The 17648-nt window shown below is 40.6% G+C and overlaps 1 protein-coding gene across 1 annotated transcript in view; it reads right to left on the bottom strand.

Moving 5' to 3' along the window:
* The window catches only part of LOC146004785 (dipeptidase 1-like), a 299723-nt gene that overhangs the window by 248239 nt on the left and 33836 nt on the right, over nucleotides 1-17648 (bottom strand). The window contains exon 3 of the mRNA XM_083143808.1: nucleotides 6515-6689. Coding sequence (XP_082999934.1) covers nucleotides 6515-6689 — 175 coding nt within the window. The remainder of the gene's footprint in view (nucleotides 1-6514; nucleotides 6690-17648) is intronic.

Genomic DNA, 17648 nt, shown 5'->3' with positions numbered 1-17648 from the left:
AACAAAAAAAACTATTTTGGAGTGAGAGATGGAGAAGGTTGGTTTCTTGGCGGAAAGTTATTTTAGTGAAAGAAATCAGTAATATGTATTTGTGATAATAATAATATTAACACAAAGCCTTCCTTGTATTATCATTGATTTTGTATATTATCTCCTCCTTAGTATTGTATCAGCAAACATAATTGCGTGTAAATTGTCAAATTTCGGGGTGTAAGAAGCTACCCTCTGCTAAGGCGCCCAAAATCAATCTTACTTCCACGTAGTACACACTGGACTGCATTTTTCAGACTAACGAGGCTCTGGCGTCTGTGTTTTGTCCTTATGTGTCTGAGTGCCCCTTTACAGACTCAGCTTTTAACACAGTCAGAATGTTTTAATATTTTAGTTAACGGCAGTACAGTTATTTTAGTTATGTTACAATTGTGTTCTTATATATGTTTGGATAAGGTATAACGTGGACCCCGTATAACGTGACGGGTGCAAAATTACCTTTAAGTGCTGACCCACCCAAAAATTTAAATTCAAATTCATTTTGTCAAATTTCATCTTTTTACATATTATGACATTTTCTGATTGCAGTATTTGGAGCATCAGTCACATTATATACAGTCTAAAAAACTCAATATGCTGACCAAGGCAGAAATTTATTTTATTATAATACATAAACTAAACGTAACGTTTCAACCTTCTAGCAAGGTCTTCCCCAGACGCTGTACCAAGTACAAATGTAACAAGGTACAAAACAGGACGATATATACACAATAATACTCCCCTCCAGACTATTAGAAAGTAGTTCTGGAACAATCTAGCAGGTGGCTTTCCCTTGTCAACTCTATTTTCACCTGAAAGAGAGTGTGGTTGGACGCTTTATCTCACGCTCTTTTTCCTTCATTCTTCTTCCTCCTTCTCTCCTCTTCCTCTCTTGTCCTTTCCACTCTTTCTAACACCTTCTTCCATTCTTTGTTTAACTTCAGTCCCCCATTCAAGTTCATTGTGTCGTCTTCACCTTTCTTCTATATTTCCTTGCCCTCCTTCCATTTTCTCACTAGTATTCTCTTCTCCCTTCCTATCTGCTTAACCTCATCCCACTCTATGTCATGTCCTGTTTCTCTCGTGTGTTTAAATATCGCATTTCTCTCTCTCTCTTAAGTCGTACATCATTCCTATGTTGTTTCAACCTGTCTTTCAGCCTCTTTTTCGTTTCTCCTATGTACACACTCTGACATTCATTACACTTCACTTCGTAGATAATGCCTTCCTCTTCCTCTTCTCTGTTTTCCTTTTTCCTGTTTGCATTCTTCGTTACGTTTAGTTTATGTTTTAAAATAAAATAAATTTCTGCCTTGGTCAGCATATTGAGTTTCTCGTATCATGGAAACAAGGCTTAATGGTGTTATATTTACAGTCACATTATTACTAAATAAATTTCATCCGTTTTTTTAACAGTATAAATGCAACGGCATCGGGAGGAATGTTTAAATGAAATTTGGGCATTTGTCTAAAATATTTTGATGAATGCATTAAAATAAATCGCTACGACGCCAAAGGAACCGGGTGCGAATCCAGGCCTTGGTATGGATGTTTGCGAGTGTCCATTCATCAATTTCATCATGTCATCACCCATCCTCATCTTTACAAATCAGCCAAAATGACACAAGAAGCGAAGTAAAATAAAGCAAATCAAGCACGCATTAAAATAAAGGAATCCGGAAAAAGCTAGTAAATATATTGCCCATATTCAAGTTCTGCATCCCTTACTGACGTAAGTGTTTTATTCAAACATTAAGTTTATATAGAGATTTTCTTACACAAACACCCACACATATATGTATGTATTTATTGATTCATTTGGTTTATTTTACGTCGCATTTCTGCCACTTTTGGCTAATCTCAAAGATGAGTAATGACGTTATGAAATTGACTAGGGAACACACAAAGAACGACCATGCCCAGGCAGGGATTCTAACTCGTAACCCTTGGCGTCGTAGCCCTGTGTGATACCCACTCGGCACATACATATATGCAACTTAGCACCCTCTTTAAGAGGCTTGTCGTTCATACGAGAACAGAGTAGCATGTAGAATTTAGATTCCAACTAGAGTATATTAATTATCATCACCGTACTTACGTTGTTACTATATGTACAATGTACTGTAACATATAGAGAAAAGAACAATTTTAGCCTTTCTGTGCATAAAGTGGTCTTAAAACAACAATTCAATTCAATTCAAATCAACAGAGCAATTAAAGGAAAAAAGAAATGATAATTGAATTTTTGCCCGGGTATTTATTTATCCAGATCTTCTATTAAAGATGTCCGTGGGAGAAACATGGCGATCTTAAATCCACTCCGCATTACTTAATAGACTGCCCCTGGGACTTCTTGATCGTGATCGAGAAAGCAAGTATCTCACTCTCTCTCAAATGTCATCGTGAATGTCACCAATGAGCTTAGCGACTCCGAAAACTATGGATTCGACACTAATGTACATCATTTTTGACATTTTATTTTTCAACCCCCCTCTCACGTCCCATGCCGATAGGTGATGAACTTTGAGTTGAACGGCACTGGGAGTGTCACTATTCATCTTAGCGAACCAGAAAACTATGGATTCCACACTAATATCGGTCGTTTTCGATTAGTTTTACATGTCACCCCATCCCACCCCCACCCCTAGGGGTGCCAGGGGTTTGACCGGGGCATGTGTAGTGTCACTATTCAACTTAGCGACCCCGAAAACTATGGATTCTACACAAATATCGGTCGTTTTCGATTATTTTTACATGTCAGCCCCTTCCCCCACCCTAGGGGTGCCACGGGTGTCTTACACCAACAGTATTTCTTTCCAGATTGCAAGTGATATGTGTACCAAGCTTGGTTGAAATTGCTCCAGGCGTTCAAGAGTTATGCTGGGACAAGAAACACATACATCCATTTTTAGATACAGGCTGTCATTAAAGTCTCACCCCACCCTGGGTATTGTGGCAGCTGTAAATAGGAAGAAATGGCGAAACACGTATTCCATGATGTTCAGGGGGGAACGTTTTGACCAAGCATTCCCTACCCGGGCCCCCCACAAGGGGGTAGGATGGGGTCGACTTTTTTTTCAAACTGCAGTTTGCTGGTCACGTTCCACATTTGATTTCACGCCATTGTCAATTGGAGCTACGTAGAGACCCCGGATTTGCTGTATTATTGTTGTTATGATAAGATCTTTCAAACGACATATTCTTCGACCCCCCTTGCTATTTGAAAGAAATGAGTCGACCCTATCCTACCCCCTTGTGTGGGGCCCGGGTAGGGAATGCTTGGCCTCAAAACATTTCCCCCTGAACATTATGGAATACGTGTCTCGCCATTTCTTCCTATTTACAGCCTTCCTCACAATACCCAGGGTGGGGTGAGACTTTATGGACACCCTGTATATAATATAAGATTCAGAGTTAGTTGAGTAAGGAAATATAACTATGTTCCAAAAATATAAGTTGAGGCTACCTAGCAATTTTTTATATGAGAGTCGACAGACTTTAGAAAATGGTTAGAAATGTGGTATGACCAAGACAGTCAACTGCATCATACACAACAGTAAGTGCATAATAAATTAAACACCTAGGTGATTATTGGGATAAGTTATCTTATGCGAAGTTTACACTTTGGAAGACCGGTAATAATTTGCATATCGCACTCGCAGGTGAAACGAGATAAACCACGAGAACGTCAGATGTTAAACGATGGATGTTATGCGGGAGCTCAGGGCTAAAGTATTTTAGAACTTCAACAAGAAATGCTTTGGTTAGAAACTAGTGACTTAGGGGTTAATGGAATGTAACGCTTTGTTAAAACCTTTACGTATACTGCCAAGTGAAACCTTATGAGAATTGTCAAATGAGAGAAGACCCTGGAATTATGTAACATAGAGAAAGGGTGAAATTAATATCGTGAAGGAAACACGGAATACCCGTTCACTTTTATTGCATGGTGTGGTCTTTTACCCACTGAACAATATTGCTTTGATGTTGCTGCTGATTGTGAGCTGGAATCCACTGAGAGTGAAAAATGTATGAGAGTTACTTTCAATTTGGCGAGAGTATTGTGTGTTACATGTCGCCTTATTTTTCATTGTCATAGACAAAAAGCACAGTACAGGAAACCTTTGACAATATCATAAAATTAATGATATATATATCGTACCCTTTGGACTTGCGCTAACGAAAGTCATGGAAGCAAACTTCCAATAATTCTGGGACTAGAAAACATACAGGTATGCTTACGTTTTGATTAACAATATGTCTAAAATAATGTTACACTTTAATAAAGTAAGGGCGAAAATGTCAATTCCAATATTTTTCATTTTGATGAATCGAACTTCCACATTTCAATTTGGATACCTCAAATGCACATAGGCTAATATAACTTGAATTCAATTGAACTGTACGAAGTAAATAATTTAACCTTACATAAATGACCAAATTGCACGATAATGTTTTGTCTTTGCTTTATTGTTATTGGATATTTACACATCCCACCTGTGATTTTTCTGTAATCTACATATATAAAATGGATGTATGTTGATTGATTCATTGATTTAGTTCATTTTACTTGGCGTTTTGTGCCTCTTGGCTAATTTGCGAAGATGGGGATGAGTGATGAAATGATGAAATTGATGAATGGACATTCACAAACAACCAAGCCCGAGCTGGGTTCGAACCCGGGACCATTGGTGTCGCAGCGCGATGTGCTAACCACTCGGCTACAGGGTCCGGCGAAATGGATGTATGTGTGTTTGTGTGTGTGTGTATATACACGTATATATTATATATTTGTTCTGTCATAACTCTCGAACGCCTGAGGCAATTTCAACCAAACTTGCTACACGTATCACTTGTAATATGGAAAGAAATACTGTGTGGATAAGACACCCCTGGAACCTCTAGTGGTAGGGGTGGGAAGAGGGTGACATGTAAAAATAATCAAAAACGACCGATATTAAATTCCGCACAAAATCAGTCGTGACTCTATGCATGCCGCACAACGATGGTGTTTATCGGGATGTCTAACATTCAGGCTGATATGAGTTTGTGTTGCGGAAACGACCGATATTAGTGTGGAATCCATAGTTTTCGAGGTTGCTAAGATGAATAGTGACACTCCCAATGCCGTTCAACTCCAAGTTCATCACCTATCGGCATGCTTGAGTTTCTCAAAACATTTACCAGCAGATCTTTTCTTCGGTATACTTTCTCTCTTCTTCGTCAATTCAAATGTCTTTCTCAATTTTCTTTGCTAAAATATCGTGTCTTGTAGGAGGGAGAAGCGTTGGCATGCTTACCAGACACTTTCTCGACTCAACCGCGATCTACTTCATACTTCTTCATATTTTCACGATAGTCTTAGAGAAAAGCGATGGCTATGCCTACAAAGATGTCACAATTCAGATAGATCCCCATCAGATATCGAACAAGGCTGCAGGGAATGTTTTCAATAATATCGACACCTTCCTATGTCTTAATCTTCACAGCAATTAAAAACACGTGCAACACCTTACTCGATATTCCACTAAGGTCTTGCCGCTGAACTCAATAAACAACAGCGAATTAATTTGAAGGTCCATTTTCCAACTAAGCCATTTACTTTTTTCTTAATTTTACAAGTGATCTTTCTTAGTATTAACTTACAAACTGTAAAAAGATTGCTGTATGACTTACAACTAAAATATTTCTATCGGTACGGTATGACCCGGGTGGGGTGAGACATACAACAACCAGAGTTTGATGCAGCACATATTAATGTCAACAGGTAAGTGGCTACGGCCAGGATTCATTCCCCGTAACTGAACTTGAAGGTACAGTGATTGGAAAAAGAAACGCACACACATTTTATCGGCAACAACAAAAAATGAAAATTTTCATGGTTCACGTGAATCTTTGTGGAGATTCCTATGGCTCTTGTCCAGAAATTTCCCAAAGTTTCGCGGTTTCTTAAGCCTACTAAACTATTGCGACTACTATCTAGATAGTTGAAAAACATCTGAAAAGCATGCAATTATAACATTACCGCCATTTTCAATCCAATATGGCGGATAAACAATGAGAAATCAGGTTATCTCACCATTTTTTGAATACACACGCTATGATCCTCTCTTACGAGCCTTTTCAAGTCAAACTGAGGGTTCATTTCGGTGCACGCGAGACATGGATTATAAAACTCTTGCCTAGTCTTACGGTGGCCACCCTACATGCTTGAAAGGGAAGTGGTGAGCAGGGAATACGCCGCAGACCAACCAGACAGCGGTGGCGCCGAGAGTTACGACATTGCGGGAGGAGATGCTGCGCGCACCTTGTTCTGAAGACTTCTGCGGTTCTTATCACGCTGGATTGGTCGCTTTCCAGCTCCACAATTTCCTTGCCAGTATGTGGGCCGCCCGCCGTAAGACCAGGCAAACCATTATATCCATATCCATAAGCACAGGAAACTGAAGGAACAATAATAAGATAACGTCTTAAGGGTACTCACCCATCAACAAGTGGAACTTCGCTGAGAATTCTCCTGACCATTTCCAGGCGTTCTTCGTGGGTCGTTGGGCCGGATGATCGCAGGGCCAGAGGAACGCCTAAACCAACGCCCAGCGCGGACGCCAGAAGAACGATGAGCAATATTAGGCACCAGTGCCTCATGCCGACTTCTACTACTGTAAAAACATAAGAAGAAAAATCAGCTTCGTCTATCATAACAATCAATATCAAGGTGCAACAACAATTAGTTGCATTTTAAGATATTATAAAATAAGAATTTGATCCATAAGTAACCCCAACGAACAAAATAAATATACAATTAGATGTTGACAATCGAACAATGTTTACTAGGTATTCTCTTCGCTAAGAGTGCTTCATGAATACATGTTGTGCAGTTGCCAGAAAAAGTAGAATCTCCCTGACACCTGTCACCTGTCCTGTCCCTCCACCCCCAGTTTTATTTTACCCTGGTCTCTCACATGACTTTATGCTTGATCTACTTGAATTTCTCTCTTGCCAGGATATTCTTCACATTGGATTTTAGACAGTTTTATTCTACTGGATTTAATATTTGCAAAAACATGTAGTAGTCACAATGATTAATTATGTAAGTCTGCTATTTATTCTCTACTAGCTGATTACGCGGCATTGTCCGGGTATTTATTTATTCCAATCTTCTATTAGGCAGGAAAATAATGAATTCTAACTATAGTGTAAAATGTAACTAATTTTATTTACAGGCATGTAAAAGTATAAGTACGGTATACAAATTATAAAGTAAAATTATTAATTTAACTCAAAACTTGATTATGAACAACATTTTTAGTATCACCTCCAGGAGCAAAAATAAATAAATTACACCGCATTGGGAGTGCTACTATTCATCTTAGCGTCTCCGAAAACTATGGATTCCACAATAATGTCGGTCGTTTTCCATTACTTTTACATGTCACCCCCTTCCCCCCTAGGGGAGCCCGGGGATCTTACCCCCCCCACAGTATTTCTTTCCAGATTGTAAGTCATATATGTAACAGGTTTGGTTAAACTTGGTCCAGGCGTTCGAGAGTTATGCCGGAACAAACATACATATATATACACACATGTATCCATTTTTATATATATAAATAATATACCAGGTGGTCCATTTATAATGATAGTATGGAATATCGCATGCAGAATGCATCCAATCGAAAAATTACACAGAGAAAAGTTTGATACTATTGAGGGACTAAGTCAATGCCGCAAAAATTTCGTCGCCGCCACCCACTACTTAGGGGGGGGGGGTAAATGGGAAATTTCAAATGGAACACCCCTATTCGTTTTACATAGTTGGATTCCGTGTTGAAAATGAAGTATTTTTTTCCGAAATTTTTTTTTAAAAAAAATGCAACCTTCGAACATTTATAAACATTTGGTAGTTCCAGTATCATTTTGTTCTCTTTATGTAATAACAGTTTTGGTTTCCGTTGAGAACATGGCAAAAACGAATTTTATTAAATTAATGTGTGTAAAGAATTCGGCAAAAGAAAATTGTTTGCAATTTATGTTTTTGTGTAACAATAAATAATATTAATTTGTTCCAACCCTTTGGTTTCAAGGAACAATTTCATATGAGCAACACAATTAAGTATATTACTACAAATTAGTTATCATTTGAGGTACACAAATAAATGTTTAAAGGAGCAAATGTTCAAAATGATGACCGTTCTCTTCAATGCATTTCAAAACACGGTGTTTGAAGCTCCACACTGTTCGTCCCAAAATGTCAGGAGTGATAGAGGAACAAGCATCCATAATTCGTTGCCGCATGTTTTCTGACGTTGTTGGAACTTCGTGGTAGCACTTTTCTTTAACTTTTCCCCAAAGGTAGAAATCAGGCGACGTGAGATCGGGTGAACGACCTGGCCAAGAAACGGGTCCTCCACGTTCTATCCATCGACCAGGACACTTTGTGTCCAACATGGCTCGATCTTAAATGGAGTAGTGAGGTGGACAACCATCATGTTGATACCACATGTTGCAGCGCTGGTGCAGTGGCAATTCGTTTAACAGCCCTGGCAGAATATTTACCAAAATCTCTGTGTCCTTTTGTCCATTTAATGTTCCTTCAATGAACTATGGTCCAATCAATGGGCTTGCAATTATTCCGCACCAAACATTTACGCTCCGAAGTCTTTGCTGTTCAACTTCTCGAATCCAATGCGGATTTTCAACAGACCAATAATGCATATTGTGTCTGTTGATATGACCATGGTTGGTGAATGACGATTCGTCAGAGAATAACACCGATGAAAAGAATTGTTCATTCATTTGCATCTGTTGCAGCGCCCAGTGGCACAAATTTAAACGATTTTGAAAGTCTTCGCCATGAAGTTCCTGGTGCAAAGACATACTTTACGGATGGAACTTGAAACTTCTCAGAATTCGCAGAGTACTGGTTTTAGAAATTCCAGAACCTAGTCATATTTGCCTTGTGCTGATGTGGGGATTGTAAGCAACAGCACTTAAAACATTAATTACAGCCTCTTCATTTGTAACAGTTGTCCTCCTGGCCTTAGATTTTGGATGAATAATGCCAGTTTCCGTGAATTGTTTCACTATGCGGTAGAAGGTTGCAATGCCTGAGGTATCTAGGTCCTCGAATTGATTGCTGTACAAAGTTATTGTAGCTTCAACATTTTGATGTGCTTCACCGTAAAGCAGAATATCAACTTTTGCTTGTATTGACAGACGCAGCATTTTACAAACCTACTTCTCAATTCAACAAACGTGATACTACTAAATCATTGGTACCCTGCCAAGATACAGGAGAGACATTTACATTATTTCACTCCAACACAAATATGGTACGGGTAATCACATCTCAGATCCTTCGTAGATTTAATAAAACACAAAGTCACGTTTTCACTAACATAACGGAAGCATGGTGTTGAACGTCTTTGAAATATTCAAAGCCTTATCCCATGAAATCCATAGATAATTCAAAATAAATAACACCACATGACAATTCACAATCCCCACTATTTCAATCTTCACGCCCGAAGCTCCTGAAATGAAAAAAAAAACACCATCGTAATTTCCCTGGTAACCGAACATACAAGAAATGTACATAAAGGTTAGTCTCTATCTTAACATTATTGGTGATTGGACTGAACATTAAAGAAATCTAGGAACATCACAGAGACTAAGATTAATAACAATAAGAATTGGAACAAACGGAAAAGTCATTAAGAAAACAAAACAGTCAAATTTGTATAAAGGGGAACGACGTGTCATACACATCTCGATTTTCTGGTCCACCTTGACTGCTCACAGAAACATCCACGCAGCCACAACCTCAATGCAACTTGCACGAAAGCTTACGCACAAATGATGTATGCCAAGCGAACTGGAACGCTGCTTGCATATCTTTCCGCAGCAGTACAGGATGACCTTGGGTGTGTCTACAAAACCCTGTCTTCAAGCAATTGTTCCAACAACGCCAGAAAGCATGAGGCTACGAATTATTGATGCTTGTTCCTCTACCACTCCTGATATTTTTGGATGAACAGTGTGGAGCTTCAGAACCTGTGTTTTGAAATGCATTGAAGAGAACGGTCATCATTTTGAACATTTGCTCCTTTAAATATTTATTTGTGTACCTCAAATGATAACTAATTTGTAATAACATACTTAATTTTGTTCCTCATATGAAATTGTTCCTTGAAACCAAAGGGTTGGAACAAATTAATATTATTTATTGTTAGACAAAATCATAAACTGCAAACATTTTTCTCTTGCAGAATTCTTTGCACACATTTTTTTGAATAAAATTCGTTTTTGCCATGTTCTTAACGGAAACCTTAACTGTTATTATATAAAGGGAACAAAATGAAACCGAAACTGATAGATACATGATACATTACCACACTACCTGCAAACAGACAACGGAAAGGAATTTTACAACTCGATATTCTGGCAGTTTGTTCAAAAGCACAGTATGCAGCATTATTCGACCTTCAGCGACCTGAAGGCCAGCATTGTAGAACGCTTCAATCGAACTTTGAAACAGCATATGTGGAAACAAATAACGCTTCAGGGTAACTACAAATGGGTCGACGTGCTGAAGGAACTCGTGAACGACTACAACTCGGTCCAACGTACGATACACATAAAACCTGTCGACGTGACCAAGTCCGATGAGCCGCGATTGAACAATGAACAAATATCTGTTTTGATGTTGAAAGTGGAGACAGACTATTCTTAGAAGACAAACAATTGTACCCCGAGGATAACCCGTTTTCCGTAATCTTCTCATTCCGACGAAATCTCTCAATGTCTAGGCAAGCTATCCTGGACGTAATCCTGGAAAACCAGAATGAGATCCGCAACTTCTTCACGCAGGGTCGCCACAGAGGGACAGGCTGCTTTTACCTTGCGCAGACCATCTACAAGATTCCCAAATACCAACCTTGTGTGCCTGTTTCGCCCGGATGCCACCAACCTCAAGCATGTGCACAACGACTACGTGAATGGAGACAGAATTTTCGAAATTCTGTGCGCCGTGCTGGAATCGGGACGACTTTAGATTTGTGACGATCGACATGACGAGGAAACCGAACGACGGAAAATATAGGAACAAAGTCAACGACTTCACGAACGTCGCGACATCGTATAAAACAACATAACGTCCAAAGGATGGCAAAACGCAAACTCGCAGACGACAACCTAAAGGAATGGAACTACCTGGCGAAACACTTCAAGGGATGGATATCCGAGAATCGTGGAATTTACGAAGAGAACAAGCGTGAGGACCAACCTGTCATCGATGCCATCAGCGGACTCGGGAAAGAAATCAAAGATGTCACCGAGCAAAACAAAGGGCTGATCAACGAGCTCGTACCGCTCGCCGCTCGAAATTATACCGTACCCACGCCAATATCCAGGATTCACACTACTCCGTTCGAACTCACACCGCCACCGAGACGTCAGGCCCTAGGCAGCACCTCTTCGGACAAGCTAGTCGAGCTAGGTCCGTTCGCGGGAGGTTACCTGAGCACCGGGAAATTTGACAAGGACGAAGTGTTTGGATTCTACCCGTCCGTGGAACACAACGAGAGCATGGTTTGGAAGATCGGAAAATCGAAAGTCACGTTCGAGGGTGACGACGTGAAAATCAATTTGGGGGAGAAGAACAGTTGGACCAGGTATCCCGGCACGGTGGGACTGTTGGAGCTTATTACCAAAAAGTGGCCAAAATATTACACGGACGTCAATTACCAAAGTTATACGGAAAGTTTGTACATGACGAACACCCTGTACCAAAACAATGACGCCACGCAGAATCGCGTCAAGTCCAGCAGCGGCGAAAAGTACAAGTACAAGGACCTCATCAAGCCGATATGGAAGCAGGTCAAAGACAGGTAGCGGCGTCAAACTCTACAACACCCTACCCAAGGAGTTTGCGTGGGTGGACGACGTGAGGAAGCATTGTCGTGTGACACTGGCAACAGTGCACTCGTTATTCTTTTGTCGACCGTTGAGTCTCCGGCTTGTTGTAATGTGGTTGTTTGTTGTTAGATGACACATTTGTAGAGTGGACGCTGTGGTACCATTGATTGGCCTGCGCGTTCTTGTTATTTGACGCCATGCGATTCTGCTTTGTGGGGAATTGTTAAGGATATGGTACACCCATAATCACCGGCAGATTTGGATTCACTTCAAGACTCAATTATCAATGCGTTTCATGTCCTCAACAATGCTACAAGTTTACCGCATCGTATTTGCAATTGTGTTGTTGATCGTTGCACACAATGTATTTCAAACAATGGAGGATACTTTGAACAAAACCACTGAAACTGGAATTTTGTGTATCTACTTGTTTTTTGTATGTATATTTGAATTTTGTGTATGAACTTGAATTTGTGCATGTGTAAACTGACTTTGCGCCACCTGGTATATAGACTGTATCAGAAGTGAAAGTGCAAACTGAAATGGTGAAACGTGAACGATAGTAGAATCGAAAAAGTCTCCGTAAACATTGGGTTGTAAACGAACTGTGTACGAGATAATTTTTAATGTATGGTTACGCTCCGCCACTGACGTGATTGTTTGTACACGTCTTTTGTGATATAATTGCGAATATATTGTTACGATACGCTTCTGACTTTATTGTTTGTACACATCGTGCGCTTGTCAATTTGAAAGTGACATGTCTGTTATGCCTTCCGTCCTGTACAGGACAAATGTTTCTTTACAACGCCCACTTACGGCAGAGTTCAGTTTTAAACAAAGAAACCTCGGAGTGCGCAAGGGAACAAGCGTGCGATGTGTACAAACAATGAATCCAGTGGCGGATCGTAACAATATATTAGCAATTACCGTATATCTCTGAATGCAAGACGATGCCGAATCGAAGACGACCCCCACTTTTTCAACAAGGGATTACAGAAAACTGTTTTCAAAACTTTCCTTATTACAAGTAACTGAGAGAGACAATAAAAGTACCGGTACACAAAAAATAAAATCAGATACAGACATACCTTAGTCAGATGCAGATCGCACTTTGTACTTCTCACTTTTTCAACAAGGGATTACAGAAAACTGTTTTCAAAACTTTCCTACGAAGTTTAAAAGTGTACTGTACAACGTCTTACAACAATTGATAAAAAGAAAGGTTCGCCACAACACTCACTACGTGCTAACGCACAACAATGCTCAAAGCGCATGCGAACGTTCAAGGCTTAAGCGGTTGACGTGGCAGATGGTAGAGTTAGAGCTTAGTGGAAGCTCATGGTTCTGTTCTGTAAAGAAAAGAAAAACTCCACTTCATATGCCGCGAATGCAAGACGACCCCATACTTCTGGGGACGAAATTGCGGAAAGAATCCTCGTCTTGCATTCAGAAATGTACGGCATCTCGCAAACAGTTCGTTTGCGACCCATGTTTATTGAAACTTTCTCGCTTCTACTATCGGTGTACTTTTCACCATTTCAGTTCGCGCTATCACTAGTGATACACCCTGTGTATACTACTAGCGTTTGTACATTCGTGAGAATGCAAGAATAGAATTTCAAAAGGACAATTCAAGTTTTTCCATTACGTAAACTGAAATTTGCTTTGTGTGAATTCAGAATTGAAAGGAAATCGTTACGTTTCGTAAACGCGCATGAAGATTTCAGCTGCGCGTACATGGAACGTGAGAAGGGTGTTGATTTGCCATTCTGCTACTCCCAGCGAAGCTTCAACGCTCAGCAGAAGTACTTGGGAATTGCAAACGCATCAAAGGGGGTGAAGTCGAGCGAAGCGGGAAGTAGACGAACTTAAAGGCCACTTCACTACAAACCAACACATGCAACTTGTGAACAAAATCCAATTTGCGTCAGAGAGATTTTGGTTCGCTGTGTAATTTAAACCCCAGGGGCGAACTCTGGCTTCATGGGACACAGTTCAAATGTACACACGGCGCGGAAAGACTTTTCCATTGATTGCAGAGTCGTACTCAAACAGAAATAAAAGCGGTTCCGGGGGCGGGGGGTAACTTTGGAACGGGAGAAGGCGAGAGAGAATTGTGTGCCCCTTCTATTGTTCGCACGGTTGTTTTCGACACTGAAATTCCTTCACTTCAGCTCTCAGGAAGTCAATTGCTTTGATGCTTCCAGCGTACTTGTTGACATCAGTGCGTTTGGAAATAATCGCTAGAATCAAATATACCGGGTGGGGCACCTAAAACTACCACTGGAAATATTTCGTGAACAACTATAAATATTGAATTTCAGAATGCACAGAGTATTTACTGCAAATGTGACTCCTTGTAGCATATTACCTCTTGTTCATTAAGGTGTCGTGTCATAATTTCGTGAGACGAGGGAAATTATGAAAGTGCCTAGTTTACACAAACGGAACGGTTAACTGGGTTGAAAGTTGTGAAGGATTCAGTGGATATGAAATCCTAAAACGTATTGTCTTTGCTCGTAAGCACACTACGTGCAAAATGTTAACGTAAATTCTATTGACAAATAAACATGTCTTTTTTGAAAAAGTGTCCCAAGCAAAAGCATTCACGGAATTGGTTGTCCTTGAAAAGGAGAGAGCGTTGGTTTGGAAAATGGTGCATATTTATGCGAAAGAGCTTTAGTCTGAAAGTGATCACGATAGGTGTTTCCAGCTGCGAAACAGAATTATTTTCCACGAAAATAACGTTTCCGTTCGAGCACGATATTAAAACCGAAAACGATGCACAGCATCGGTCCAATCATACTCGTCGCCATATATTAACCATTACTGCGAGCGCCGCTAAGCGGCAGAACAACGAAACAGGTGAGGCGACGAGTTCCCCAGGTGCTCTCTTTCCCCGAACGCGATAAAGCTGACAGCGGACGGTAGAGCATCTCTTAAAATAACAATTCGAAAAAACGGATGCTGTTTCTGGAAAGATGAAAAGCTCCCAAATTACCTCAATTAAGCGAGACCTTTTTTGTTGCAAGAGGCGGTAATTCCTTCCTATATGGCCGCTGTTTATGCGCAGTCGTCTAAAACTCACAGTGCCTGCCGTAACGTTTTATTAACATTGGTTTTCCTAGCTCGAGCCGTGCAAATTGCGTTCCTGTATTGATGTCATGCTCCCGTTCTAGTGATTTCCAATAAATGCTTCTTCCTCTGCGACCGAATCGAAGATGTACGTGCAGGAGGATGCTTTTGCGAAGAGGTGTTATCACCGAATCGGCACTGGTGATATTTTGGATCCAAAACTGCCCACTCGCGGGTGAGTGGCTTGCATTGTGGTCACATATTCCGGTCCGCCAGGGTTTTACGTGAATTTTTCCTCTGTTGGATGAGGCGAGTGAAATTACAAACGACGAAAACTTCACCTAACATTTTCACGTTCTGTGTTTCTAAGTGCTTATATCAATACTCATTATACACAAACTGACATCAAAGTTCAACAAGTAAATACTGCATTACTTAACCCACAACACGATCCCAATAGCTATTAACCAATCTGAAATTTATTCAACACTCGAATATTCATGATCACATTTACTCAACCAGAACATGACGTTAGAATACACTATTATATCAAAATGCAATACTCGTTTTACAGCCCAATATACTCAACTATCCATAAGTAACAGTTTGGTAACTGCTTCATTGTAAAACGGGACAATTACCTCAAATTGTTCACTAATAAAGTCGAAAATTAATGCATTAACTCTTCCATGGTCTTACGGCGGGCGGCCTACATGCTGGGAAGGGAAGTAGTGAGAGTGCGATAAGAAACAGCAGCTTGTAGGACGAGGTACGAACAGCACCTACTCCCGCAACGTCATAACCTTCGGCGCCGCCGCTGTTACCTGGTTGGCCTGCTGTGCATTCCTCGCTTCCCCCAACTTTTGAAAGTTTGTAGACCGACCACCTTAAGAACAGACAAGAGCAATTGTCACGAGCCGACAGTGTTAAGTCGGTCCATTTAAAAGGTTTGGGCGAACCCACTGAGGATACCTTCAATGGACCGATAGAGCGCCACGTCCTGACTCAACCGAGGAACCTCGAAGGAAATCAGGTACAGTGGTGACACTTTGGGTTTATTATTGTCAGTGTTTAGATATCTTGCTGGCTCGTGCGTGATCTCCCCCCCCTCTCACTTGTGCGATTCTATTAAATATTGGTAAAGAGCAATGAGAGTAATTTATTCCATTCTTCATACACACATCCTCTTGCAGCCAAGCAGTTTACGCCGGCGAACGGCCTAAACGTAACATGGTGGTTAGTGCGCCGGTTTTGTCGTAGTATAGGCAAAATAGCTACCGGTCCCCCCTTCAATAAGTAAATTAAAATAATCACGTCAATTGGAAAAATGACTATGTTTTCTGAAGTCACAAAATTTCCCAACGAGGAGCTCATTAAAGCCGCGGAAGAAGTTCTCAGGGATTCGCAGGCGAGAAACAATTTCACCGGCCTCGATACATTTAGTGCAAACAATCCGTTCTTGCAAGTTAGAGCTATGCCTAACACAGTGCTAAGAGACCCTGCTTTGACGTCACATATATCAGAATCACAAATTGTTCACAACCAGCTCTCTAAAAATCAACAAGGCATTTTTGATGCATTACAGGGTAACGTATGTGTCTTACAAAATTTAGTCTCCATGACTCTTGCTCTCCGTAAAGATCACGACGATCTTAGAAATCAGGTACGTAGGGAATTGAACTCTAGGCGGCAGTCAGCACATTCCAGCTCGCAAGCAAAGGGCGTTCAATTCATCGGATATGCCGCTCAGCGCTCTCAATTACTTAAAGAAGTCGAGAAATTTTTCTCTCGTCAGCACGAAGCTCAGTGCTCACAGACGACCGAACAGAGTTCGAGCGATACGGCTCCCGCTGAAACCGAGAGCAAAGTACAACACAGGCTGTCGTCGCACACGAGCAAGATTAACATCATAACAGCTGATATCACAAAAGCAGATGCAAATGTTTTGGTTTCAGCTTGCAACCCTGATTTTCTACCTATCGGCGGAGTAGCTTTAGCTTTTTCTAGAGCATGCGGACAGCAACTGGACGATGAACTTAAAATCTTCAACAAAACACAGCCTGGCGACGTCAGAGTTACCCCTGCGTACAATCTATCTGCTAATTATATTTTTCATTCCGTCACTCCAAATAACAAGGACCCTGAAATTTTGCGAAAATGCTATGTTAATTGCCTAAATTTACTCTTAGCTTTAGGCCAAAGATCCATTGCTTTCCCACACCTAGCCACAGCTGCTTTCGGGTTCGACTCAGCAGCCGCAGCCAATATAGCCCTTTCATGTGCGAAGCAATTTTTAGAAGAACATCCTGATGAAATAGACTGTATTACGTTTTGTACTCATGCAAATTCTGACAAAGAGATATTTGAAGGCGAATTCAAACAGCTGTTCTCGTTTTCCGAATGTACAGATGAAATGAAAGGACGACATGCGAGAAAGGAGAAACCTAAACAGAAGCAAAATCGTAATCTTGTTACTTCACTTGCCAGTGCAGAGGAAGGTAACGCTGGAATTTCAGAAAAATTTCAGAAAATCACACTTCCTCTAACAAAAATCAACAACCTTTTCTTCGTTGACATAACTGTAGGAAACAAGCAAATACCAATGCTTTTAGATTCAGGTAGTACCA

This window comes from Lepisma saccharinum, chromosome 22 (assembly GCF_977018435.1).
Source record: "Lepisma saccharinum chromosome 22, izLepSacc3.1, whole genome shotgun sequence".
Lineage (NCBI taxonomy): Eukaryota > Metazoa > Arthropoda > Insecta > Zygentoma > Lepismatidae > Lepisma > Lepisma saccharinum.
The sequence above is the reverse complement of the archived record's forward strand: the minus strand, read 5'-3'. Positions and strand labels throughout refer to the sequence as shown.